The sequence below is a fragment of the Trichoderma reesei genome (genome assembly GCF_000167675.1).
Source record: "Trichoderma reesei QM6a unplaced genomic scaffold TRIREscaffold_26, whole genome shotgun sequence".
NCBI lineage: Eukaryota > Fungi > Ascomycota > Sordariomycetes > Hypocreales > Hypocreaceae > Trichoderma > Trichoderma reesei.
Genome location: NW_006711173.1, coordinates 276,834 through 303,664, shown reverse-complemented (window position 1 = coordinate 303,664; position 26,831 = coordinate 276,834). Strand labels below are relative to the sequence as shown.

Genomic DNA, 26,831 nt, shown 5'->3' with positions numbered 1-26,831 from the left:
AAGCTGCGATTATACGAGCTGCTTGGGCTATTGTGCTGGCCAGATATAGCGGTGTCAATGATGTGTGCTTTGGCTCAAGTGTTTCTGGCCGTCAAGCTGCAGTCCCTGGCCTGGAGTCCATCCCTGGCCTCGTTGTCGCTACTGTGCCGATTCGTGTCCAGATAGACGACCAGCAGTCTGTATCGACATTCTTACGAAGTGTCCAGAACCAAGCCTTTGACATGATTCCACATGAGCAATTCGGGCTGAAGAACATCTCGAACCTCAACGATGCAGCCAAGGCCGCTTGTGACTTCAAGTCATTGGTCGTTGTGCAGCCGGTGCAAAAACTGACTCACGAGAGCAACCTGCTCAGCTTCGCAACAGACCTTGAGGGAAGCAGCAAAGTGGAAATGCTCCAGGGTTATCTGAGCTATCCCCTGGTTGCTCAATGCATGCTGGCTGACGATAGCGTCGACCTCGATCTGTATTACGATCCATCAGTCGTGCCTGAACATCAGGTGCAAGGTCTCTCTCACGCCTTCAAGCATGTGTTTGAACAGCTTCTTGTTTCTCCCAATCAGTCACTGTCGCAAATGCTCGCTGAGGTGCCTTGGGAAGTCGACTTTGCCGCCTCAGCCAACGGAGTCCCACCCACGACTATCGAGCGATGCGTCCACTCTCTGATTGAAGACGAGACGCTCAAGCATCCGGCCACACTCGCCGTAGATGCTTGCGACGCCCGTTTCACGTACCAACAGCTGGATATTTGCGCCAATAGGTTATCGCATCACCTGATCAACAACTTCCACGTCAAGAAGGGCGATGTTGTACACGTCTGTTTTGACAAGTCAGCTTGGTATATCGTCGCCATCTTGGCCATCAACAAAGCTGGCGCGACCTGGTCGCCACTTGATCCCACTCATCCTGTTCAGCGGTACCAGCAGATCATCTCGCAGACTGGCGCGGAGCTGATCTTGGCTTCTCCGACAAACACATCAAAGTGTACCAATCTGACGCCTTTCGTTCTCGAGGTGTCATCTAGGTTGGACCAGGCCTTGTCTACAAAGGACGTGCTTAAGCACCGACCCAATGTCGACGTCTCTCCATCAGATGCTGCCTACATCATCTTCACATCCGGAACAACAGGCATGCCCAAGGGCGTCGTCATCGAACACGGGTCCTTGTGTACATCGCAGACGGCCTTAGCTCTCAACGTTGGCCTCACAGATCAATCCAGAACGCTCCAGTTTGCTTCCTTTGTCTTCGACGCGTGCATCTTCGAAATTATCGCAACGCTGCTTGTCGGTGGCTGCATATGTATGCCATCTTGGGACGAACAGATGAACAACCTGACAGGCTACATGGTCAAAGCTTCTGTAAACGCCGCATTCGCTACCCCAACTGTTGCGCGTAGCTTGAAGCCGGAAGACATACCTTGCCTTCAAGTACTTCTTGTGGGAGGCGAGGCTGCCGCGTCAGATATTGTATCAACGTGGTTCGGAAAGCTACGGCTATACAATGCCTGGGGTCCAACAGAGACATGTGTCATCGCTTCCCTCCATCCATGGACTGGTCCAAACGACTCTCCCAGGACCATTGGGCGGTCTATCTTGGGTAATTGGTGGATCGTAGATCCAAACGATCCCAGGAAACTTGTTCCCACCGGATGTGTTGGCGAAATTGTCTACCAGGGCCCAACTCTCTTCAGGGAATACCTGGCTAATCCAGCCAAGACCGACGAGGTCATTGTGTCTTCTCTTCCGTATTGGGTACCCAATCGTGAATTGAGAGGCTGGGATCGCTTCTATAGAACTGGAGACCTGGGACATTACAATCCAGATGGTACAATCGAGTTTGCTGGTCGTAAAGATACCCAGGTCAAGATCCGTGGACTTCGTATCGAGTTGCACGAGATTGAGCAACAGATCATCACGAACCTTTCTGGTGCTCGCCAAGTCGCGGTCGACGTTATGAAGCGGGACGAAGCGTCTCAACTAGTAGCTTTTTACAGCTTCAGCAACGAGACTCTTTCTTCCCATCTTGGAACAGGCCCTGACGGAAAGGCGATATTCGCACCCTTGGATAACAATGCTGCGCCTCAAATCCATGATTTGATCTCTCTTCTCAAAGGTGTTCTACCGCCTTATATGATTCCCACAACTTTCATCCCCTGTCAACATATGCCGATTGGAACGTCAACCAAGCTAGACCGGAAGCTCCTTGTGCAGATGGCCACGTCGCTGTCTAGAGAGCAGTTCGAACAGTACTCCCTCGTCGGAAGTACTAAACGTGCTCTCGAAACGACAATGGAGGCAAGATTGCAGCAAGTCTGGGCTGACATTTTGCATATCCCAGCCGAATCGATTGGAAGGGATGATAACTTCCTCCAGATTGGAGGCGATTCGATGTCAGTCATCTTGCTCGTCTCTGCAGCTCGTGAGAGCGGCATCAGTATCAGCGCCAGGGACGTGTTCCAAGATGCTCGCCTTCTCAGTGTGGCCGCGAAAGCCGAAGTCATCGCTGATGATGACGATGACTTCGGCGACGTTGAACCGTTTGGTATGCTGGAAGAAGCTGAGTTGGACTTCCTTCAAACAGACGAAGCCAAATCTTGCCTTGGCTTGAGCCATAGTATGAGTATCGAAGATGCATTCCCTTGCTCGAAGCTTCAAGAAGGTCTAATGGCCCTAGCTGTGCAAAAGCCGGGCTCTTACATTGGCACATTCCACTACCGCCTTTCTAAATCGGCTGACATTGACAGCTTCAAGGCTGCGTGGCAAAGAACGGTTGAGATGTGTCCCAACCTGCGGACTCGAATCCTGAATATCGACGGAGCCTCTATCCAGGTTGTGCTCCAGAACGATTTCGAGTGGGAGTCCACGCAAGAGGGCTCTTTGGATGGCTTCCTTGAGGCTTCACGCGATATTAGGATGGAATATGGTTCCCGACTGTGTCGTTATGCTCTGATTACCCAAGATGGGAGCACTCGCTTCATCTTGACTATGCATCACGCGGTCTTTGACGGCTGGACAATGCGTCTGGTGCTCGAGACGCTGGATAGCGCATATCACGGCGATGCGGTTGCCGAACTCAGTCCATATTCCCGGTTCATCCAGTATACTCTCGATTCGGATCAAGCATCGGCAAGCGAGTATTGGCTTAGCCAACTTCGCAACGCAAAGAAGGCAAGCTATCCCAACCGTCTCACTCCAGGCGAGCAGCCAGCCAACGCGAACAGCACGGGATACCTCGAGTCGGAGATGCAAATTCCCAAGATTTCCGCTGGTACTACAAAGGCAACCATTTTGCGCGCTGCCTGGGCAATCGTACTGGCTCGCTACTGTGATGCCAACGATATTTGTTTTGGTACAACGGTGTCGGGCCGGCAAGCGCCAGTTCCTGGCTTGGCCGAAATGCCTGGTCCAGTCATTGCGACGATTCCCGTTCGAATCCATCTTGAAGATGGTGGCAAACCGATCTCCGACTTCCTAGAGGACATTCAGTCACAGGCAATGGAAATGGTTGCATATGAGCAGTTCGGTCTGCACAACATTGCCAAGTTGAGCGACGATGCTAAAGACGCCTGTGACTTTTCAAGCTTGCTTGTGATTCAACCAAGGCAGATTCTGTCGCACATCAATGGAGCTGGCGATGCCCTCCTTGTTGCGCGGTCCGATGAGTCGGCGGACGAAGCACTAGAAAGCTATTTCACTTACCCTCTCGTCATCCAAGCTCACCTTCATGATGATGGGGACAAGCTTGTCTTCATCTACAACAAGTTCTCTCTCTCTGAACAGCAGCTTATTACGCTCTCGCATCAGTTCCAGCATGTTGTTTCTCAGCTGGCTTCACATCCCGACCTATTGCTGAAAGACCTCTCTATCACGTCTGAGTGGGATGTTAAGCAGTCTGTTGAGTTCAACTCTGAAGTGCCAGAGATAATCGACTCCTGCGTCCACAAGCTCATTGAAGCCCAGGCCCACCGGGCGCCAAACGCCTTGGCAGTGTCTGCCTGGGACGGCGACTTAACCTATAGCCAACTCAACAAATCTGCAAATCGACTGGCGCGTCATCTTGTGAAGAACTATGACATTCGGCCTGACGACCTTGTTCATGTGTGCTTTGAAAAGTCTCTTTGGCACTTTGTTGCAATTGTTGCCATCAATAAGGCGGGTGCGGCGTGGGTTCCATTGGATCCCTCGTATCCAGAGCAAAGGCTACGGCAAGTGGTCGACCAGACGCGGGCGACCCTTGTGTTGTCGTCGGCACGCAATGAAAAGCTGTGCTCAACCCTTCTTGAGAACGTCGTTCGACTTGATGATAAGCTCGACCAGAGATTGGCCGTCACGGAAAATGGCGACGAAGGTCCAGCTGTTGCCGTTACGCCGAATCACGCGGTGTACGTGCTCTTTACGTCTGGAAGCACAGGCAAACCGAAGGGCCTAGTGATGGAACATGGTGCTGTTTGCACAAGCCAGACGGCCATAGCCAAGAGGCTCAACCTGACGTCTGAGGTCCGGATGCTACAGTTTGCGGCTTTCGTGTTCGATCTCTCTATTGGTGAAATCATCGGGCCTCTGATTTCCGGTGCATGCATCTGTGTTCCATCAGAGGACACTCGAATGAACGGATTGAAGGAATTTGTCAACGACACGAAGGTTACCTGGGCGTATCTAACGCCGGCCTTTGTGAGGACCCTGGTTCCGGAAGACATGCCTGCTCTGCAGCTTTTGCTCTTAGCCGGTGAAGCAGTGCCTCGGGACGTGCTGACCACTTGGTTTGGCAAAGTCCGTCTTGTCAATGGCTGGGGTCCTGCTGAGACATGTTGCTTCAGCACACTTCATGAATGGTCTTCTGTAGATGAATCACCACTTGTCGTTGGCCGCCCCGTTGGAGGGTTCTGCTGGATCGTCAACCCGGAAGATCCCCAGCGTCTCACTCCGACAGGAACACTTGGAGAGATTGTCATACAGGGTCCCACGATCCTACGCGAGTACCTTGCCGATGTCGAACGCACAAAGGACTCAACTGTATACTCTCTGCCAACATGGGCGCCGCGGCCGGACTCCAAGAATTGGAATAAGTTCTATAAGTCTGGTGACCTTGGGTACTATGGTCCCGACGGCACAATTGTTTTCAGCAGTCGCAAGGACACGCAGATCAAGATCCGTGGCCTAAGGGTCGAACTCGGGGAAGTTGAGCATTATGTTCGCGAGATTCTGGACGGCGTGCGACAAGTCGTTGTCGACGTGTACCAAAAGGAGGGTCGGTCGAATCTCGTCGCTTACATTTGCTTCAGTGACGAGATGAAGAATCCATCTGCGGATGAACTATTCACTGCAGATGGCTTATTTGCAGCCATCACGACTGACCTTCGCCAAAGGATTGCCATCATGCTTGGCGAGCTCCGGATCGCGTTGCCTACTTACATGATTCCTTCTCTCTTCATCCCTTGCAGATTTATGCCTTCCATTACGTCCACCAAGCTTGACAGAAAGACTCTGCGCCACCTGATGGACTCGCTGAATGACGAGCAGCGGAATGCTTACGCTCTCCTCAACAGCCAGAAACGCGAGCCCGAAACAGAGATGGAAATTCAACTTCAAGCTCTTTGGGCAGATGTTTTGGGCATCCCTGCTGCTTCCATTGGCCGAGACGACAGTTTCTTGCAGGTTGGCGGAGACTCCATCTTGGCCATTCAGTTGGCCTCTCGCGCCCGAGAAATGGGAATTTCCTTTCAGGTGAAGGATGTGTTTGATGACCCCAGATTGGTGGCTCTGTCATTGAAGGCTACGAAGACAACTGACCAGTTGGAAACTCATGTCGCGCCACTTAGCATGGTAACCGACAGACTGAGGGATGCAGTCTTTAGTGATGATGTTCGCAAACAATGCTGCTTATCCGAAGAGCAGGTGATTGAAGACTGCTACCCTTGTACTTCACTACAAGAGGGTCTGATGGCTCTCACTGCTAAACAGCCTGGATCTTACGTGGCGAACTATGTGTTCCGGTTACCTAGGCATGTCGATATCTCGCGATTTGTTGCTGCCTGGAACCAGATGTCCGATATCTGCTCCAACCTCCGCACTCGCATCATTCACTTGGATGGGGAGTCTGTTCAAATCGTCGTTCGAGGTGGAAACCAGTGGCGATCTACGGAGAATCAGACTTTGTCCTCAGTTCTTGATTCATCCGAGAACTTGAAGATGACATATGGAACGGCTCTCTCTTCCTGTGCTATCGTTCATGATGGTGACAGCGATTATTTCGTCTGGTCAGCCCATCACTCCATCTACGATGGCTGGACGATGCGGATCCTATTCAGCACCCTGTATTCAGCCTACTATGGCGATTCCCTGTCTCCTGTTCGGCCTTATTCCTCCTTCATCAACTACTACAGGAATATTGACACCGGAAAGGCCGCAGAATTCTGGACCAAGGAGCTAGCTGGGTCAAAGCGGGCAGAATTCCCGACCAGCCAACGCTCCATCTCCGCGGCCAGGACGGATGTGTACCATTCGACCATTGTGCTACCAGAGACCTTGAATATCCCTGTAACAAAGGCCACAGTTGTTCGGGCTGCTTGGGCAGTCGTCCTTGCCCGGTATTGCGATACCGACGATGTCACTTTTGGTACAACCGTCTCCGGCAGACAGGCCCCTGTCCAGGGTGTTGAATCAATCGTCGGGCCGATGATCGCAACTGTTCCAGTTCGTGTCCGACTCGATAAGAACGGCCCTGTTTCTCAGTTTTTGAGTGATGTTCAATCACAAGCATCCTCCATGATTCCCTATGAGCAGCTCGGATTGCAGAATATTGCCAAGCTTAGTTCTGATGCGAAGGAGGCTTGTGAATTTTCCAGTCTCCTTGTCATTCAACCACCAGCTCATGATCCTGCCGGCGGGGATGACTCAAAGGCAATTCTCTCACACAGCGAGACGGAACAGGACGAGACGGAAAAGGCTATGCAAGGCTATTTCAACTACCCTCTCGTCATCATCAGTGGCATTGGCGAGAAGGCTATTGAGCAGCGGCTCTTTTACAACTCCGATGTCCTTGGCAAGGACCAGATAGAAGCGTTGTCTCATCACATAGAGCATGTCACACACCAGCTTCTCAATAACAGCGGCATGCAGAAGGATATTTCCCTGATCGGCTCGTGGGAACTGCAAAAGGCCGTCGATGCGTCTCGTCTTCGCCCTGCAACGGAATCATGCACACACTGGTTGATCCAAGACCAAGTCAGATTACAGCCTGACCAGATCGCTATCTCCTCATGGGATGGAGACCTGACCTATGCTCAGCTTGGAAAACATGTCGCGCGCTTAGCTGCAAGATTGCAAGAGCTTGATGTTGGACCTGAGTCATTGGTCCCTCTCTGCTTCCACAAATCGAAGTGGGCTGTGGTCGCTATGGTGGCTGTTCAAATGGCCGGAGGTGCCTTTATTCCCCTCGATCCTGGTGCCTCGCCAGCCAGATTACAAGGAATTCTCCAGGATACGGGAGCTACGCTGGCTATAACCAGCTCAGAGTGTCAAGGATTACTTCAGTCACTTGGCATGAAAGCTGTTACAGTGGACGATCAAAGTATCTCCGAGCTGCCAGCCGAGTTCGACCTGCGGTCAGAGGCTAGGCCTACCAACGCCAGCGTCATCCTCTTTACATCTGGTAGCACTGGCAAGCCAAAGGGCATGATTATTGAGCACAGAAGTATCTGTTCCTCGAGCGATGCCTACGGTGCCGATTTGAAGATTGAAGCCGGCACCCGGGTGTTCCAATTCTCCGCATACACGTTCGACGTTGGTGTCCTGGATTGTCTTGTGACGCTGATGAGAGGTGCCTGCATCTGCATTCCATCCGATCATGACCGTCTGAACAACCTTGCGGCCGCCATTACTGCGTCTAAAGCCGATTGGGTATTCCTCACGCCAACTGTTGCAGACCTCCTCAACCCGGTGGAAGTCCCTACTTTGAAGACTGTCTGTCTGGGTGGCGAAGCCATTACCAAGAAGTGTGCTGACAGGTGGGTTGGCCATGTGAGCCTGCATGGCCTCTATGGCCCAGCCGAAGCGTCTATCTGTGCATGGAACTCGGTAGTAGGGAGATCAGGGCGCCCCACGAATCTCGGACACCCCATATCCAGTGCGTTTTGGGTTGTTAATGTCAATGACCCGAAATCACTGGTGCCAATCGGCTGTATTGGTGAACTTCTTATCGAGGGTCCAATGCTTGCTCGGGGGTATCTGAATGTGACGGCCGAGGTCGCCGCCAACTGGCTTGAAGGCGTTGACTGGCTTCCTGGTGACAACCGACCTAGGAGAGCTTATCGAACCGGTGATCTCGTCAGGCGGAATGCGGATGGTACGTTCGACTACATCGGCCGCAAAGATACCCAGGTTAAGCTTCACGGTCAGCGTGTCGAGCTGGGAGAGATTGAGACCCGAATTCAGGAGTTCTTGCCGCAAAACATGGCTGCGATTGTGGACGTTGTTAAAGACAATGACGCCCCGGCTACCTTGTTGGCTTTCATCTGGAACTCTGATGGAAGCTCTGCCTCGCCAGCCCGTCTCGTGGACACCGTATCGGATGAAGCGCGAGCCATGGTTTTGCACTTGGATACGTCTCTGAACACAATTTTGCCCTCATACATGATTCCGTCCTCTTACCTCCTCTTCAGTGGGAAGCCGGAGCAAACCACAACGGGCAAGATCAATCGCCGGTCTTTGACTGGCCAAGCCCAGCATATCACTGCTCAAGAGCGTCTGCGCTTTGCTCCTGATACCAGCTTCCGCGTGCTCCCAACTACACCCATGGAATTCAAGTTACGCGAGCTATGGGCACAGATTCTCCGTATTGAACCTGATGATATTTGCAAGAACGACAGCTTCTTACGCCTCGGTGGCGATTCGATATCTGCTATTCAGCTGGTGTCGAAAGCCCAACTGCAAGGTCTCGATCTGACAGTCGCGACGATTTTTCAATCTCCTCGTCTCGAGCAAATGGCCAGCGCCATCGTCGAGGATGAGTTGACTGTATACAGTGAGATCCGGCCGTTCGATATGCTTCCGGCAGGGGAGTCCAGTACCATCCTGGCTGAAGCCCGAGATCAGTGCTCGCTGCCTGACAGTGCTATCATCGAAGACTCTTACCCTTGTACCAAGCTTCAAGAGGGCTTAATGGCGTTATCCGTCAAGCAACCTGGCAGTTACGTCGCCAAATATCTCTACCGCCTTCCTGACCACGTCGATGTGGCTCGTTTCAAGTCAGCTTGGAAGCAGACTATGCATATTTGTGCCAGTTTGCGCAGCAGAATCATCAACACATCGGCCAAGTCGACATTCCAAATCGTACTGAATCCCGAGTCGAGTTCAGAGCCGCTACCGTATCACGATCTACAAGCTGTACTACGATATGCTCAGACGATCAAAATGACATACGGTTCAGCATTGTGTCAATTTGCGTTTGTTGAAGACGAGCAGCGGAGTGTGTTCTTTTTCTGGGCCATGCATCATACAGTTTTCGACGGCCTGTCCACACAAGTTATCCTGGGCATCTTGCACAAAGCGTACTTCGGCCTTGAAACTCCTGTCTTGACTCCTTACTCTCGTTTTATCCAGTATCTTTTGCAGATAGATGAGGAGGCTGCCTCTGCTTATTGGAGAGATGCTCTACATGATGCCAAGCCAGCACAATTGCCTTCGCTGCATAACACCCACGACAAAGTAGTTGCTACTTGTGTTTTGGAAACACCAATTGGCTTTGTCGATGCCAGCAAACTCAATGTGACGTTAGCAACCGTCATTCGATCCGCCTGGGCCATTGTCCTTGCGAGATATTGTGACACTGACGATGTATGCTTCGGCATCGCCACCTCAGGCCGTCAGGCTCCCGTTCCTGGAATCGTTGACATGGTAGGGCCGGTGATTGCGACGGTTCCTGTACGAGTCAGACTGGATCGTCAACAGCCCGTATCAGATTTCTTACAGAGCGTCCAACAGGGCGCAGTAGGAATGATTCCGTACGAACAATTCGGTCTACAGAACATCACGAAACTCAGCAGAGACGCCTATGAAGCGTGCCAGTTCTCAAGTTTGCTGGTCGTCCAGCCCATACGCCACATTGCCAACAGCGAGGAGAGCAAGGAACTGCTTTCTGCTGCAGAGGTGACCGAAGGTCTCTCTGACTCCCTGAACAACTTCTTCAACTATCCCCTGATTGTACAAGGCCACTTGTATGGTGATAAGGTAAAAATTGCAGTGGCATACGATCGAAATGTTTTGACAGAGCGCCAGGTTCAAGCCTTATCCGAACAGCTTGGCCATGTCATTCACCAGCTCGCTTCGGGCGCTGGCACTTCCCTCGAGTCTATCTTGATCGCTTCATCTCACGACCTTGAATTGGCTTTAGCTGTCAATAGCGAGGTGCCGGAGATTATCAGTTCATGCGTGCATGAGTTGATTGACAAACAAGCTCAGATCTCCCCACAAGCACCAGCAATCTTGGCATGCGATGCGGAACTCACGTACAGCGACTTGGCTGCCGCTTCGGACAGACTAGCATACCATCTCATCCACAGTCATGGTGTCAAGCCTGGTGATTTTGTCAGTGTCTGCTTTGGGAAGTCTGCTTGGCATTTCGTGTCAATATTCGCGATCAACAAGGCTGGAGCTGCTTGGGTTCCCTTGGAGCCATCCCAGCCCGAAGCGCGTTTGCGCCAGATTGTTCTCCAGACCAAGGCTCGCCTGGCGTTGGTATCACCCAGTAATGCCGAACTCTGTGCCAAACTCGTCACAGACGTGGTCGAAGTCACGGCTGAGCTGGATCAACAACTGGGCCGTTCTGTGTCAGAACCATTCAAACCGCTCGCAATATCGCCTCGCAGTCCTGCCTACATTCTGTTTACCTCTGGCAGTACTGGAACGCCAAAGGGTTTTGTTATAGAGCACCAATCACTCAGCACCAGCCAAACGGCTCTTGCTACCAGACTCAAGATGACCTCGAGTGTGCGAATCATGCAATTTGCTTCCTACGTTTTCGACATGTCTCTCGGAGAATCTATTGGACCACTGATCTCCGGAGCTTGTGTTTGCATTCCCTCGGACCGAGAACGCATGGAGAATATTGCGACTTTCATTCGAAAGCGTCAAATTAATTGGGCTTTCCTCACACCCGTATTCGCCCGCACAATCCAGCCCGCAGACGTCCCTAGTCTAGAACTCCTTTTACTAGGTGGTGAAGCTGTCCCCCAGGACTTGTGCCTCACATGGTTTGGAAAAGTGCGACTGATCAACGCCTGGGGCCCTGCAGAGGCCTGTGTCATCAGTGCTGTGCATGAGTGGACGTCTGCTGAGACTTCGTCGCTGGTTATCGGCCGTCCGGTGGGCGGCTTCTGCTGGATTGTCGATCCTGAGATGCCTCAGTCCCTTGCGCCATTCGGCACAATGGGAGAGGTGGCTATCCAGGGCCCAACACTACTACGTGAATATCTGGATGAGCCCGAACGAACAAAGGCTGCCCTTATACCCAGACCCAGCTGGGCGCCTCAACCAGATGCCCAACACTGGAACCGACTCTACCGAACTGGTGATCTATGCTTCTACAACTCTGATGGCAACCTTGTCTTCGGTGGCCGCAGGGATACGCAAGTCAAGATACGCGGCTTCCGGGTCGAGATTGGAGATATTGAGCATCATATCCGCGACAAGCTGGATGATGTCTGCGAGGCTGCTGTTGAAGTCTTGAAGAGCACTACTGGCGCAAGTCTCATAGCTTTTGTCAGCTTCAAGTCTGGAATCGAGCAGCCAGACATTGAGAGTAGTGGATCGAGCGGTGAAGTGTTCCTACAACCGACCTCTCGCATGCAGAAGGCTTTCAGAGCCTTGGAAGGACGTCTGAAGGCTACTCTACCCCCCTATATGGTCCCGTCAATATTCGTCCCTTGCAAGTACCTTCCATCCACAACCTCTGACAAGCTAGATCGCAAGAAGCTGAAGGCTATGGCGTCTTCTCTAAGCCTTGAGGATCTATCCAAGTATACGCTCTCCGACCTGGAGAAGCAGGGTCCGGAGACGGAGATGGAAAAACGGATACAGCTCATTTGGGCCGAGCTACTGAACGTCCCTGCTACATCCATTGGTCGGGATGACAGCTTCCTGCAGATTGGTGGCGATTCAATCATCGCCATTCACTTCGTCACTGCTGCTCAGAACTCCAACATTGGGCTTTCGGTGGCGGATATCTTTGATGACCCCAGGCTATTAGCCGTTGCCGCGAAGGCGATCAGCCTCACGAGAAGCGGTCAAGCTGCAGAAATCCCCCAATTTGGCCTCATCGATGAACAAACCCAGCAATTACTTTCTAGCCAAGATTTGCGACAAAATTACCACTTGGCTGATGATGTTGTCCTTCGAGATGCTTACCCTTCGACCAAGATGCAGGAAGGTCTTCTGGCTCTTACAGAGAAACAGCCTGGAAGCTATGTTGCAAAATTCGTCTACCGCCTCGGTCGTACTGTCGACGTTTTGAGGTTCCGATCTGCATTTGAAGATATGGTAAAACTCTGCGACAACTTGCGCACAAGAGTTGTTATGGTCGGGAGCCAAACCGTCCAACTCGTCCTTGAGAATGATTTCGCATGGGATGAAGTACAAGGACAGGAGCTGCAGTCGTACATGCACGCTCTAGGTTCGTCAAACATGGCTTATGGCTCGCGATTGAGTCGAGGTGCGATTGTCATGGATGGGGACGAGGTCTACTTTGTGTGGGCTTTGCACCACTCCATCTTTGACGGTTGGACAATGCGTCTCATGATGGACGTCCTTCATTCAATGTATGATGGCCGGTCCCCGCCGTCTCTACAATCGTACAACAGGTTCGTTGCATACGTCGGCAACCTCAATCACGAAGAGACAAGAAACTATTGGGGGGCACAGCTTGACGGTGCAAGCCGGGCCGCGTATCCTCCGCTCTCAAAGACCAGCTCGAACTCTAGCAAAAGCCTGGAGCGAGGTATGCAGTTGCCCAATATGACCGACTTGTCGGCCACCAAAGCTACGGTCATTCGGGCTGCATGGGCAATGCTCCTCGCAAGATACTGTGAGACGGATGATGTCTGCTTCGGTGCTACTGTCTCTGGCCGCCAAGCCCCTGTTCCAGGATTGCCCGATATGCCTGGGCCTGCTGTTGCTACCGTGCCTATCCGTGTCCGATTAGACAAGCACCGGAGCGTTTCGGACTATCTTGACACCATACAAAGCCAGGCCCTGAAGATGATTCCCTACGAGCAGTTTGGCCTCCAGGAAATCCAGAAAATCAGTCCTAGGGCTCAAGAGGTGTGCAACTTCTCGAGCTTGTTGGTTGTTCAACCGATGCAGCACTTGATCAATGGTGAGCATGCACTGCTTCAGCCCGTCGAGGTTGAGTCACAAGAGGAAAGCTCTTTGCAGAATTACTTCACGTACCCTCTCGTCATCCAGGGGCACGTCATGGGCGAAGACATCAAGTTGATGTTCATCTATGACTCGAACGTCTTGCCAGAGTCTCAGGTTCTGGCCATATCTCATCAGATGGAACACATCATGAGGCAGCTAATTGCCAAGCCGCAGTCACTGCTTGGAGATCTGTCTCTGACTTGCGACTGGGATGTCAAATTCGCAGAAAAGGCCAACAGGGAAGATCCACCGGAAATCATTGACTCTTGCTTGCACGATCTCATTGAGTGCCAGGCAGAGATACGTCCAGACGCTGTTGCCATACTGGGCTGGGATAAGGTGCTTACCTATGACGAGTTGAACAAAGCAGCCAACAGGCTGGCTCATCATCTAGTCATGGACATCGGAGTCAAAGCTCACGACCTGGTCCAAGTGTGCTTTACCAAATCGGCCTGGTATGCTGTAGCCATCTTGGCAATCAACAAAGTCGGCGCCGCTTGGGTCCCTATCGATCCCTCACACCCTCTGCAACGCCATCAACAGGTAACAGCCCAGACAAAGGCGCGAGTTGCACTGGCGTCTCAGGACAATGTGGAAAGATGCTCCCAATTAGTTACATCTGTTGTTGTCGTCTCTTCTTCCCTGGATTCTGATCTCTGTAAGAAGGGCTTCAGTAGCTCTCAAGGTCCGGACGTTTTAGTCACTCCGAAGCACGCCGCCTATGTCTTGTTCACTTCTGGAAGCACAGGTGTACCCAAAGGCCTAATCATGGAACACGGTGCCCTCTGTACGAGTCAGATGGCTGCTGGCAAACGCTTCGGGTTCACGCCAAGTGTCAAGATCCTGCAATTCGCTGCCTATGTGTTTGACTATTCGATCAGCGAGATGCTCGCAGCCATGATGTACGGTGCCTGTGTGTGCATTCCGTCCGAAGAAGACCGTATGAACAGACTGAAGGAGTACGTTAACGACACCGGCATCAATTGGTTATTCCTTACCCCGTCCTTCCTACAGACCTTGAGGCCTGAGGATGTGCCAAGTGTAGAATTGGTAGCCCTTGGTGGCGAGGCTGTCCCACGCGCCCTATTTGAAGAATGGATTGGAAAAGTGAGATTCTTCAATGCTTGGGGCCCGTCGGAGACATGCGTCATGAGCGCAATGCACGAATGGAGATCTTCAGAAGAGTCAGCTTTGACGATTGGAAAGCCAGTGGGTGGGTTCTGCTGGATTGTTGATCCAGAAGATCCATGGAAACTTGCGCCGACTGGAACTGTTGGTGAGCTTATTGTGCAGGGTCCCACGTTGTTGCGCGAGTATCTGGGCGACGCCGAGAAGAGCAAGGCTGCAATCCTGGAAGGTCGACCTGACTGGGCAATGTATCCTGATACGCAGCACTGGACTCGCTTTTACAAGTCCGGGGATCTTTGTTCTTACAACCCTGACGGCACTATCAGGTTCTACTCGCGAAAGGATACGCAAGTTAAAATTCGCGGCCTTCGTGTGGAGTTGGGTGAAGTTGAATATCGCATCAAGGAGACCTTCCCCGAAGCCCATCAAGTCGTGGTTGATGTCTTCAAGTCTGGCTCAGTCTCAAACCTGGTTGCTTACTTTTGCTTCGGCGATGCCACTGTCGACGTCTCGAGTAATTCTCTCGATGATATCTTCATGGTCTTGGGAGAAGAAACACAGCAGCGTCTCGCAACCATGGTTGGCGAACTCAAGGTTCTGCTTCCAGAATACATGGTTCCCGCCCTCTTCATTCAATGCAAGCATATGCCAACTGCCACGTCTGGCAAGCTGGATCGAAAGACGTTGCGAGGACTTACATCAAGCCTTACGAAGGACCAGCTGGCCGCCTATTCACTGGTGAATAGCAAAAAGACCATGCCGCAAACCCCTATGGAGGGCAAGCTACAGGCCATCTGGGCTGATGTCTTGGGTATTCCTATGGAAACGATTGGTCGTGACGACAGCTTCCTGAGTATTGGCGGTGATTCCATTGCGGCTATCCGGCTCGTTGCTGCTGCTCGTGACCAAGGAGTCGCGCTCACAGTCAGTCAGATTTTCGAAGACGGTCGACTGTTGTCTATTGCATCGAAAGCTTCTTTCATCAGTGATGGAAGCTCTCAAGCTTTTACCCCCATCGAACCATTTGCTCTTCTTGATGAACCACAGCGCGATATGATCACCGAAAGCGCTGAAGAGTTCGGCCTCGAACTTTCTCGAGACATGGCGGTTGAAGATTGCTATCCGTGTTCCAAGATGCAAGAAGGTTTGATGGCATTGGCTGTTAAGCAGCCTGGATCATACATTGCCAAGTACAACTATCGCATCCCGTCTCATGTGGATGTTAGCCTTCTGAAGGCAGCATGGGAACAGATTGTCAATAGTTTCCCTAACCTGCGTACCAGAATCATCCGACTGGGTGCTATCTCCCTCCAGGTCGTTGTGAAGGGAGATACTGTCTGGGATTCCACAGAACGAATGACCCTTCGGAGCTATTTGCAGCAGACCCGAACCATGGAAATGGGTTACGGCTCACGGCTCTGCCGATCTGCCATCTTCAAGGACGGTGACGAAGTCTATTTCTCTTTCAACCTTCATCACGCCGTCTATGATGGCTGGACATTGTCTATCATCTTGGAGGAATTCCACCGAGCCTACAAGGGTCTCGAGCCTGCCACCACGGTTCCTTACTCACACTTCATCAAGTACACAATGGAACTCGATCACGAGGCCGCCGGCGATTTCTGGGCAAGGCAGCTTGAGAACGCTCGAAAGGCGACATTCCCCTCCGTTCCAATTACGTCTACAAGCAAGCCCGAAGCTTCGCGTACAATGACAGCGGAACTTGAACTTTCCAAGAGCAACACCACCATCACAACAGCTACAATTGTGCGTGCCGCTTGGGCACTAGTCCTTGCTCGCTATTGCGATAGCACCGACGTTTGCTTTGGCGCGACGGTTTCAGGGCGCCAAGCATCGCTCCCAGGCTTGACACAAATGCCTGGGCCAGTGATTGCAACTATACCCGTCCGGATCCATCTTGACCATGATCAACCGACGACAAAGTTCCTGGAGGAAGTCCAAACACGAGCAAGCGACGCGATTCCTTTCGAACAATTTGGCCTGCAGAGTATTCGCAAGCTCAATCCAGACGCCGACGAAGCTTGTGACTTTACCAGCCTATTGGTTATTCAACCTCTAAAGATGCTTTCACATCTGGAAAACACTGGCGAAGATGCTCTTCTGGTTGGTGTCGAGGACACAGATGACAGCGCAGATGGAATGCAGAACTATTTCTCATATCCGCTTGTCCTCCAAGCCCATCTGAGCGACGACTTCATGAGAATCGTCCTGATCTACAACCCTCACTGCATTGCGGAGCAGCAAATCGTCGCATTGTCCGAGCAGCTGAAGCATGTGATTGCCCAGTTGGCTGAGTCAAAGCCCAGCCAGATGCTACGTGATGTCTCTCTCGTCTCCCAGTGGGATATCGAACAATCACGCAAGTTCAATGTGGACACCCCCGAGATCGTTGATTCCTGTTTCCACACCCTTGTTGAAGATCAGGCTGCTCAACGTCCTGATGCCATGGCCATCCGCTCTTGGGACGGTGACTTCAGTTATGCCCAGCTGAACCAGGCGGCTAACCGACTTGCAAATTACCTGGTACAAACACACGAGATCAAGACAAACGACTTGATACACGTATGCTTTGAGAAGTCAGTCTGGCATTTTGTATCTATCCTGGCTATCAACAAAACTGGCGCGGCCTGGGTTCCCTTGGACCCATCACACCCCCTACAGCGTCTTCAACAAGTCGTCAGTCAAACGCGGGCTAAGTTTGCACTCTGCTCGCCAGACAATAGCGATCTTTGCTCCACCCTCGTCGAGTCCGCGATCCAGATTACGCCTGAATTCGACAAGCAGCTTCAGAAACAGGTCAACAGCCGACAGGGCCCTACAGAGAGAGCCTCTTCAGGCGATATTGCCTACGTCCTCTTTACCTCTGGCAGTACCGGCACGCCAAAGGGCCTCGTAATGCAACATGGGTCCGTGTGTACAAGCCAGAAGGCGATTGCCAAGAGGCTCAGACTTGGACCGGAAGTGCGTATGCTACAGTTTGCAGCCTTCGTTTTCGACTTGTCGATTGGAGAAATTGTGGCTCCCCTTATCACAGGCGCCTGTCTATGCATTCCATCCGAGCATGCTAGGATGAATGATTTGTCCAAGTTTATGCAGGACATGAACGTCAACTGGGCTTTCTTGACGCCTTCGTTTGTGCGGACCCTAAACCCGGACGATGTCCCTGGGCTGGAAGTCCTACTGCTTGCAGGCGAGGCAGTTCCTCGCGATGTGTTGACAGCCTGGTTCGGAAAGGTTCGTCGTCTCATCAACGGCTGGGGACCTGCTGAGACTTGTGTCTTCAGTACTCTACATGAGTGGAAGTCAGTTGACGAGTCGCCTCTCACTGTGGGACGCCCTGTCGGCGGCTTTTGCTGGATTGTCGATCCCGATTCTGGGTTTCTTGCCCCTATTGGCACGGTTGGGGAAGTCGTTATTCAAGGCCCGACTCTGTTGCAGGAATATCTCGCAGACCCGGAACGCACCAATACCAGCATTCTGCCCGCTGCCGAGTGGGCTCCCCGTCCAGACGAATCACACTGGAACAGATTCTACAAGTCAGGCGATCTATGTCGGTATAATGCCGACGGAACAATCGAGTTTTCAACGCGCAAGGATACGCAGATCAAGATTCGAGGATTGCGTGTTGAATTGAGTGAAATCGAATACAATATCCAACAATCACTGATCGGTGTGCGTCAAGTGGCTGTTGACGTCGTCAGGGGCGACAACGGCTCCAGTCTTGTTGCCTACATTTGCTTCACAGACGAAACGAAGACAGCCGGCGTCAAGACCGATGCTTCGGAGACTCTATTCTTATCCACCGACGAGAGCTTACAGAACCAGCTGATTGCCCTTGTTGGGGAATTGGGTATTGCCCTTCCCCGATACATGATCCCGACCTTGTTCATCCCATGTGCCTTCATGCCGTTCATTGCTTCGACCAAGCTGGATAGAAAGCTTCTGCAGACGCACCTCTCGACTCTCGATAGGGATCAGCTAGCGATGTATTCGTTGTTACACAGCGAAAAACGGCAGCCAGAGACCGAAATGGAGCAGCGCCTGCAGTTGATCTGGGCTGAGATCATGAACTTGCCAATGGAGTCCATCGGCAGAGATGACACCTTCTTCCAGCTGGGAGGCGATTCGATAATGGCTATATACCTTGTCTCAACAGCAAAGGAAGAGGGCATTACTCTGACTGTACAGGATGTGTTTGATGATCCCAGACTACTGGCTGTAGCCGCAAAGGCTGTTCTGAGTCAAGATGGTATGGAGCCAGCAGACTCTCCTCCAGAGCCATTCAGTCTGTTGCCTGAAGCACAGAAGCGCCTTGTACTCGGGGAGGACGCCCGAAAATTGTGCGGCCTGGCGAAGGACCGAACCATCACGGATGCGTATCCATGCAGTTCTCTGCAAGAAGGCCTCATAGCCCTTACCGCCAAGCAGCCAGGGTCCTATGTTGCTACCTATGCCCATCATCTCTCCAGCTTTGTGGACATACCCATGTTCAGGGCTGCGTGGGACTCGGTGGTTGATATTTGTGACAATCTTCGAACCCGGATTGTCGTCTTGGATGGCGTCATGACGCAGATAGTCCTTGATCGTGACAGTCAATGGGTGCCTGCCGACAATGAAACCCTCGAGTCAATGACTGGATCGTCGCGCAATCTGAAGATGGGTTACGGAACTCCTCTCTGCTGGTACTCTATCGTGTCTGAGAAGGGTGAAAACTATTTTGTGTGGTCAGCCCACCACTCCATTTACGATGGTTGGACCATGAAAGTCATGTTCACAGCGCTGTTCTCAGCTTACCAGGGCATGTACGCACCCGAAGTCCGACCTTTCTCCTCTTTCATCAAATCCGTGAAAGAGCTCGATAATGACAAGGTCGCATCGTACTGGACACAAGAACTGGCTGGTGCAAAGCGCGCTTCGTTCCCATCTCGCCGAACTGCCCCAGGCATCATGGAAAGCAAGCGGTTCAGCTCAACAATTCCATTCTCCAGATCCATGAAGACTTCTATCACGCAAGCGTCGATTCTTCGAGCCGCGTGGGCTATTGTCCTTGCCCGATACTGCGACAGTAGCGAGGCAGTGTTCGGAGCGACGGTTTCAGGCCGTCAAGCCCCGATTCCAGGAGCTGAGATGATATCTGGCCCAATGATTGCCACCGTCCCCATCAGAGCCCGGCTAGACAATCAGGCGCCTATATCAAGATTTGTCCAAGACATTCAGAGCCTGAGCACATCCATGATCCCGTACGAGCAATATGGCTTGCAGAATATTGCCAAGGTCAGCGCTGAAGCGAGGGAGGTTTGCGATTTCTCGAGTCTCTTAGTTGTCCAGCCCCCTGCACATGGAGCTGGAGACGATCATGGCGAGAGTATCTTCGTTGTTGACGCGTCCGCAAGCGATCTCACGATGGACTCCATGGACGGCTACTTCAACTATCCCCTCGTGATCATCAGCAGTCTCTATCCTGAAGAGTTCAGACTGAACTTTTTCTACGATTCTACAGTGCTGTCGGAAGCTCGGGTCATTGCTCTGTCATCGCATTTGAACCACGTCATTCAACAACTCGTGGCGAAGGAAGCAGTGAATGCGCCTCTGAGCTCAGTCTCACTTCTCAGCCCCTGGGACCTCCAACAAGCAGTCGAGTCCAGCCGTTTGGAGCCTTCTAGCAACACTTGTACCCACTGGGCCATTCAAGAAAACATCCAGTCTCGACCAGATGATGTTGCCATTGCGTCGTGGGATGCAGAACTCACCTACTCCCAGGTAGGAACATTTGCTTCGCGCTTGGCAATCGAGTTACAGGAACGCGGAGTTGGTCCTGAAACCCTGGTTCTTCTGTGCTTCCCCAAGTCAGCTTGGGCCGTTATTGCCATGGTGGCCATCGAAATGGCCGGCGGCGCTTTTGTCCCTCTTGACCCTGCCGCTCCGGCAGCCAGACTGAAGGGCATCATTGAAGACACGCATGCCACTCTCGCTATGTCTAGCCCGACTAGTGGCAAAGTGCTCGAGGGCCTTGGCGTCGATGTCTTCTTTGTTGATGAGGAGATGCTTTCGGGGCTCCCTAGCCCAACGAAACCAGTGATTTCCAATGTACGACCCGATAATGCGAGCGTGATCCTGTTTACCTCTGGCTCGACAGGCAAACCAAAGGGCATGGTCATCGAACACAGAAACCTGGTCTCGTCCAGCGACGCATACGGCAATCTCCTTGGCATTGGACCGGGTACACGAGTCTTCCAATTTTCGGCCTACACCTTCGATGTCGGCATCCTCGACTGTCTCGTGTCTTTGATGCGCGGAGCCTGTCTCTGCATCCCATCTGACCACGACAGGATGAACGACCTAGCGGGTGCCATGCGGTCTTCAAAGGCCAACTGGGTCTTCCTGACTCCTACAGTTGCCGACCTCTTATCTCCTACTGATATCCCTGATATGAAAGTGGTGTGCCTTGGTGGTGAGGCCATTAGCAAGAAGTGCGCGGATCGCTGGGTGCATCACGTCGACCTACATGGTCTGTATGGACCGGCGGAGGCATCCATCTGCGCGTGGAATCCCACCGTTGGCAAATTGGGTCGATCGACTAACCTTGGAAGGCCTATTTCCAGTGCCTTCTGGGTCGTTGAACCAGGCAATCTTCGGCAGCTTGTGCCTGTGGGGTGTGTTGGCGAGCTTCTTATCGAGGGTCCTATGCTTGCCCGCGGCTACTTGAACGTAAGCCCTGAAGTTGCCGCCAGTTGGATGGAAGACGTGGATTGGCTTCCAGGAGGAAGAAAGAGAGTGTATCGCACAGGCGATTTGGTCCGCCGCAACGCCGACGGCACGTTCGACTACATGGGCCGCAAGGATACTCAAGTCAAGCTACACGGCCAGCGTGTCGAGCTCGGTGAGATTGAGTCGCGCATCCATGAGCTACTGCCTGACAACATGGCCGTCATCGTCGACATCCTCAAGGCAGATGATGAGAATGCCCACGACATCCTTCTGGCATTCCTGTGGTATACCGACGACGAGATGACGTCTCGGTCAGAGGCTCTTCAGTTGATGCACACAGTTTCAGAACAGGCTCAAAGCGTCATCTCTCGTCTTGATTTGGCCTTGGAAGAAAGTTTACCTTCGTACATGATTCCTTCTTCATACTTGATCTTCGAAGGCAAACCAGAACAGACAACCTCAGGCAAGGTGAATCGCCGCTCATTCGTGGAGCTTGGTCGAAGTGTCTCTGTTCAAGACCGCCTACGCTTTACACCGAGCGCCAGTGACTACGTATCGCCTACAACTCCCATGGAGCTAGAGCTGCAGAGCCTTTGGGCCCAAGTTCTCAAAATCAGCGATGTATCAGCCATTGGCAAGCACGACAGCTTCCTCCATCTCGGCGGAGATTCAATCAGTGCCATTGAGCTGGTCTCCTTCGCCCAGCGACAGAACATTGGCCTCACGGTGGCAATGATATTCAACTACCCGCGTCTCTCGGCGATGGCAGAGGCCATCCAGCTCGACGCTTCTCCGTCATCCACGGCTCACGAAGTCGAACGGTTCGGCCTCATACCGACCAGTGATAAACAGAGCGCTCTGAGGGCTGTGCAGACGCAGTGTAAACTTTCAGACTTGGCCGAGATAGAAGATATCTACCCTTGCACAGACCTTCAGACAGGATTGATGGCCTTGACCATCAGCCAGCCAGGATCCTATATCGCAAAACACGTCTATCGTCTTGCACCACATGTGGATATTGACCGCTTCAAACTGGCCTGGGAGCAAACTATTCGATACTGCAGCAACCTTCGCACACGGATCGTCCTCTCGGGAAGCACTGCAGTCCAGGCTGTGATTCAAGAGCCAGTTCACTGGCCTTCCACTTACACCGATCTGCGTTCATTCCTCCTATCCAAAGAGAACTGCACCATGACTTACGGGTCGCCGCTGTGTCGATTTGCAATCATCAAGCAGGGCAGCGATCAATACTTTGCAGTCAACATCCATCACACCATCTTCGATGGATGGACGTTGTCCATTGTGCTACGAACGTTGCTCGCCATGTACTCCCAGACAGAGCCGCCATCGATTCTCCCGTATACCAGCTTCGTCAAGTACATCATGGAGCTCGACCAGGAGAATTCCCGCGACTACTGGTCTACCCAACTTCGTGGCGTCAAACGCGGCACGTTCCCTGTGGTGGCTACACAAAACAAGCCGTCATCTACCACACAAAAGATTGCCGGCATGCTAGACAAGACAGTCCACCTGCAGCGGCCGTCGGGCTCCTCCATTACCAGAGCTACTATCATTCGCACTGCTTGGGCGATCTTGCTGGCGCAGTACGAACATGACGATGACATTTGCTTCGGCACGACCGTGTCTGGGCGACAAGCTGCCGTGCAGGGCATTGACGAAATGCCTGGTCTCGCTCTTGCTACGGTTCCTATACGCGTTCAGCTTGACAAGCGGCAAAAGATTTCCGCCCTTCTTCAGTCAATGCAAGATCAAGCCTTTGAGATGGTCGCCCACGAGCAGTACGGGCTGGCGAACATCTCAAGAATCAGCACTGACGCCAAGGAGGCGTGCAACTTTACCAACCTCCTCATCGTTCAGCCGGCTCAGCAGTTCACTCCAACTGACAGCGGGACTGAATCCACCGTATTTTATCCCGTGGCTGCGGAAGGCTTCGCTGAAGGTGAGCTCCTTGGAGACTACTTCAGCTATCCGCTTGTCGTGCAGTGTCAGCTGCTCGAAAACGATGTCCAGCTGAGTATCATCTACCAAACTGATCTCGTCAACCATTCTCAAGTGAACGCGCTGGCCGAGCAGTTCTCCTACGTTCTGGAGCAGCTCCAGAAGAATGGTGACAAGACACTGTCAGAACTCTCCCCTGCGAGCCCCTGGGATACTGAGCAGGCAACCAAGTGGAACAGCTTCGACATTGCACCGATAGAAGCCTGCGTCCATGACTTGTTCTCCAGGCAGGTTGCAAAGATACCGCATAAAGAGGCTCTGTATTCAACGGCCGGCAGCATGACATATGCAGAAGTCGATCAGTTATCGGACGAGCTAGCTTTGCATCTCATCCAACTGGGCGTCAAATCGGAAGCCATCGTACCCTTTTGCTATGAGAAATCCGTGTGGTCCATCATTGTCATGATGGGCATCATCAAGGCTGGCGGTGTCTTCCTACCGCTAGACCCGAGCCATCCGCTCAGTCGACGACAAGCCTTGATCGACGAAACAAGTGCCCAGTACATGATCGTATCCCCTAGTACAGCCAAAGAGTGTGCGGGCATGACCAGAAACAACATTGAGCTTTCGTCGGCCTTTTTCTCAAGACCAAATGGTCGGGCCTCCGCCTCACGGAAACTCAAGGCTGCCAGGTCCAGTCCCAGCAAAGCCATGTACATCCTGTTTACCTCTGGTTCGACCGGAAAACCCAAGGGTGTCATTATCGAACACAGGGCCATATCCAGCTTCCTCGTCAGGCTGTGCAAAGTTATCCATGTTACTAGGGATTCGAGGACCTTCCAATTCTCTAGCTATGTGTTTGATGCGTCAATCCTCGAAATCTTCGCCACCTTGATATCAGGAGGCACTGTGTGCGTTCCCACCGACGCGGAGCGCATCCAGCATGCGGCAAGCTTCATGGGGCAAGCCCACGTCAACACTGCCCTTCTGACTCCGACATTCGCGAAGACACTTGATCCACAGACGGTACCCTCGCTGAAGACACTGATACTTGGTGGTGAAGCTCCATCCAGGGACATTGTGGACTCGTGGCGTCAGAACGTCAGCCTTTGGAACGCATACGGACCTACTGAGACCTGCGTCGCGTCCTGCCTCCAACGATACACTGACGATGCCACATCAGCCACTACCATTGGTCGTGGGTTTGCTCATCATTGTTGGGTTGTCAACCCAGAGAACCACGATGAACTTACTCCCATTGGGTGCGTTGGCGAGCTTCTGGTACAAGGAGATGCCTTGTCTCGTGGCTACATTAACGATGAAGAAAAGACAAACAACGCATTCATAAGTAACGTCAAGTGGCTTCCTGATACCGTTGACGTTGGAAGACGACGGTTCTACAAGACTGGCGATCTAGTCCGATATAACCCGGATGGAAGCCTTCATTACCTCGGCCGCAAGGATACGCAGGTCAAGATTCGAGGCCAACGTATTGAGTTGGGTGAGATTGAGTATCAAATTAAGCTCCAATCACATGATGTCGAACATGCGGTTGTCGACAAGATCCGTCATGACACCCATGAGTCCCTCGTCGCCTTTGTTAGCTTCTCCAGCGACACGAGCCCCAGCGATGCGTCAAACATACGGGTATTGAATCATAGCAGCAAGCTGCAGGAGCTCTTCTCCCAGCTGGCTTCAGACCTCTCTACTGTCTTGCCGAGTCATATGGTTCCCCAGTATTTCATTGCCGTCGAGTCCATGCCGCTCAACACCTCCGGAAAGCTTGACAGAAAAGCACTCCTGCAGACGGCGGCAGGTCTCTCTTCGGAAGACCTGGCAGTTCATTTGGCCGGCCAGCGTCTACCTTTCCGCGACGTCTCAACAGACCTCGAACACTGGCTCCGAGCAGAGTGGGCAGATGTCCTCGAACTACCCAGAGAAAGCATCAGCGTGGACGACAACTTTTACCAGCTGGGCGGCGACTCCATTCGCATCGTCAACGTCTCGAGGCTTGTCCTTGACAAGTTTGGAGTGTCCCTCGGGAGCACCCTGTTGAACAGCAAGCACACGACAATCAGCAACATGGCCAAATTCATCTCCCAGAGCGCGGAGAACGGGGCTGCAGAGGCAGATCACCCAGATGCGCAAGTCGACCTCATGGCCAAGGTTAACGAGATTGCCAACTCGCCCTGGATGCAGCACCCGCGAGCCCTCCTTGAGAATCCCACAACTACACTGCCTGACCAAGCCACGGTCTTCCTGACCGGAGCTACTGGTTTCCTCGGCACCGAGATTCTCAGACGGTTGGTTGAAAATCCAGCAATCAGGTCGATAGCTGTCCATGTCCGCTCGAAAACACTAGCACAGGGGATGGATCGAATCAGAGAGACGGCCAAGATTGCAGGCTGGTGGCGTGATGAAGATGAAGCGAAGCTGGAAATCTGGCTCGGCGACCTCTCCAAGACGCGTCTCGGTCTTACAGAAGCACAATGGCAGCGCCTCTCTGGAGTGTCAGAATCAGAAGCCAACATCGATGCCATCATTCACAACGGAGCATCTGTCAACTGGAACGCCAACTATGAGACGCTGAGCGCTCCCAACGTCAACTCAACTGTCGACCTGCTCATGGCAACGGCCACATCGCCGTGCCAGCCCAAGTTTGTCTTTGTGTCGGGCGGTGCCTTTACGGATCCAGCAGAGAACCCAGCCGTTTCCGCAGCGCTTCTCAGTGGTTCCAATGGCTACTCTCAGTCCAAGTTTGTCTGTGAAGCTGTTATCACGAAGATGGCCAACAGCCTCCCCAGCACACAGAACCGCGTGTCGACAGTCAAGCCCGGTCGTATCATCGGAAGGGCCGAGAATGGCGTTTCCAACGTCGACGACTTTGTCTGGCGTGTCGTCTCTACGGCGGCATCGATCCAGGCCTACCCCGAGGAAGCATCTGATCACTGGATGGTCATGCAAGACGTGGGCGTAGTCGCATCGAACGTCCTCGGTCCACTCTTTGCCGATTCCATCAAGCCATTCAACCTACTGGCAAGAGGAATGACAATGTCCGACTTCTGGGACCGTGTCAATGCCGAGCTGGACGCCCCGTGCAAGCCGGTTACCTGGCAAGAATGGACTGAACGCGCCCTGGCCTCGATGAATACGGTTGGCAACACGCATCCCCTGTGGCCGGTGCAGCACTTCCTCGGTCAGCTCGGTCTGCCGCGAGACTTTGCAACGCTGGCCAATGCGGGAACGCATGTGTGCGAGCAGTCCCAGAAGGCTGTCCACAGCAACGTGCGTTATATGAAGAAGATTGGCTTTATCCAGTCTTCGGAGGAAGGATTTGGCAATGTACAGCGGGATGGCACGATTCGACGCGTGCATACGCTTGCAGGATGAACGGGGACTTTTGATACTCTTTTCTTTTTTTCTCGTGCTTTTTCTCCTTTGTCTCGGTTTACTCGTATTATTTGTTCTGTTCGGTTTCTTCTTCATTCTAGTCTATTTGACTGGCTTCTTACATGTTTTGCTTTCCTTATTCTGTTCCTAGTTAGTTTAGAGTCTCATGGGCAGCAACTAGATTAGATTGATAAGACACAAGTTGCCCCATCG

The 26,831-nt window shown here is 52.5% G+C and overlaps 1 protein-coding gene across 1 annotated transcript in view; it reads left to right on the top strand.

Annotated features, from left to right (window-relative positions):
- The window catches only part of TRIREDRAFT_123786 (non-ribosomal peptide synthetase), a gene marked incomplete at its 5' end in the record, with an annotated part of 50,787 nt that extends 23,956 nt beyond the window's left edge, over positions 1 to 26,831 (top strand). Inside the window, one exon of the mRNA XM_006968838.1 lies at positions 1 to 26,831. This exon is cut by the window's left edge and continues 12,835 nt beyond it. Within this exon, the coding sequence (XP_006968900.1) occupies positions 1 to 26,618 (26,618 nt within the window). The 3' untranslated portion in view covers positions 26,619 to 26,831.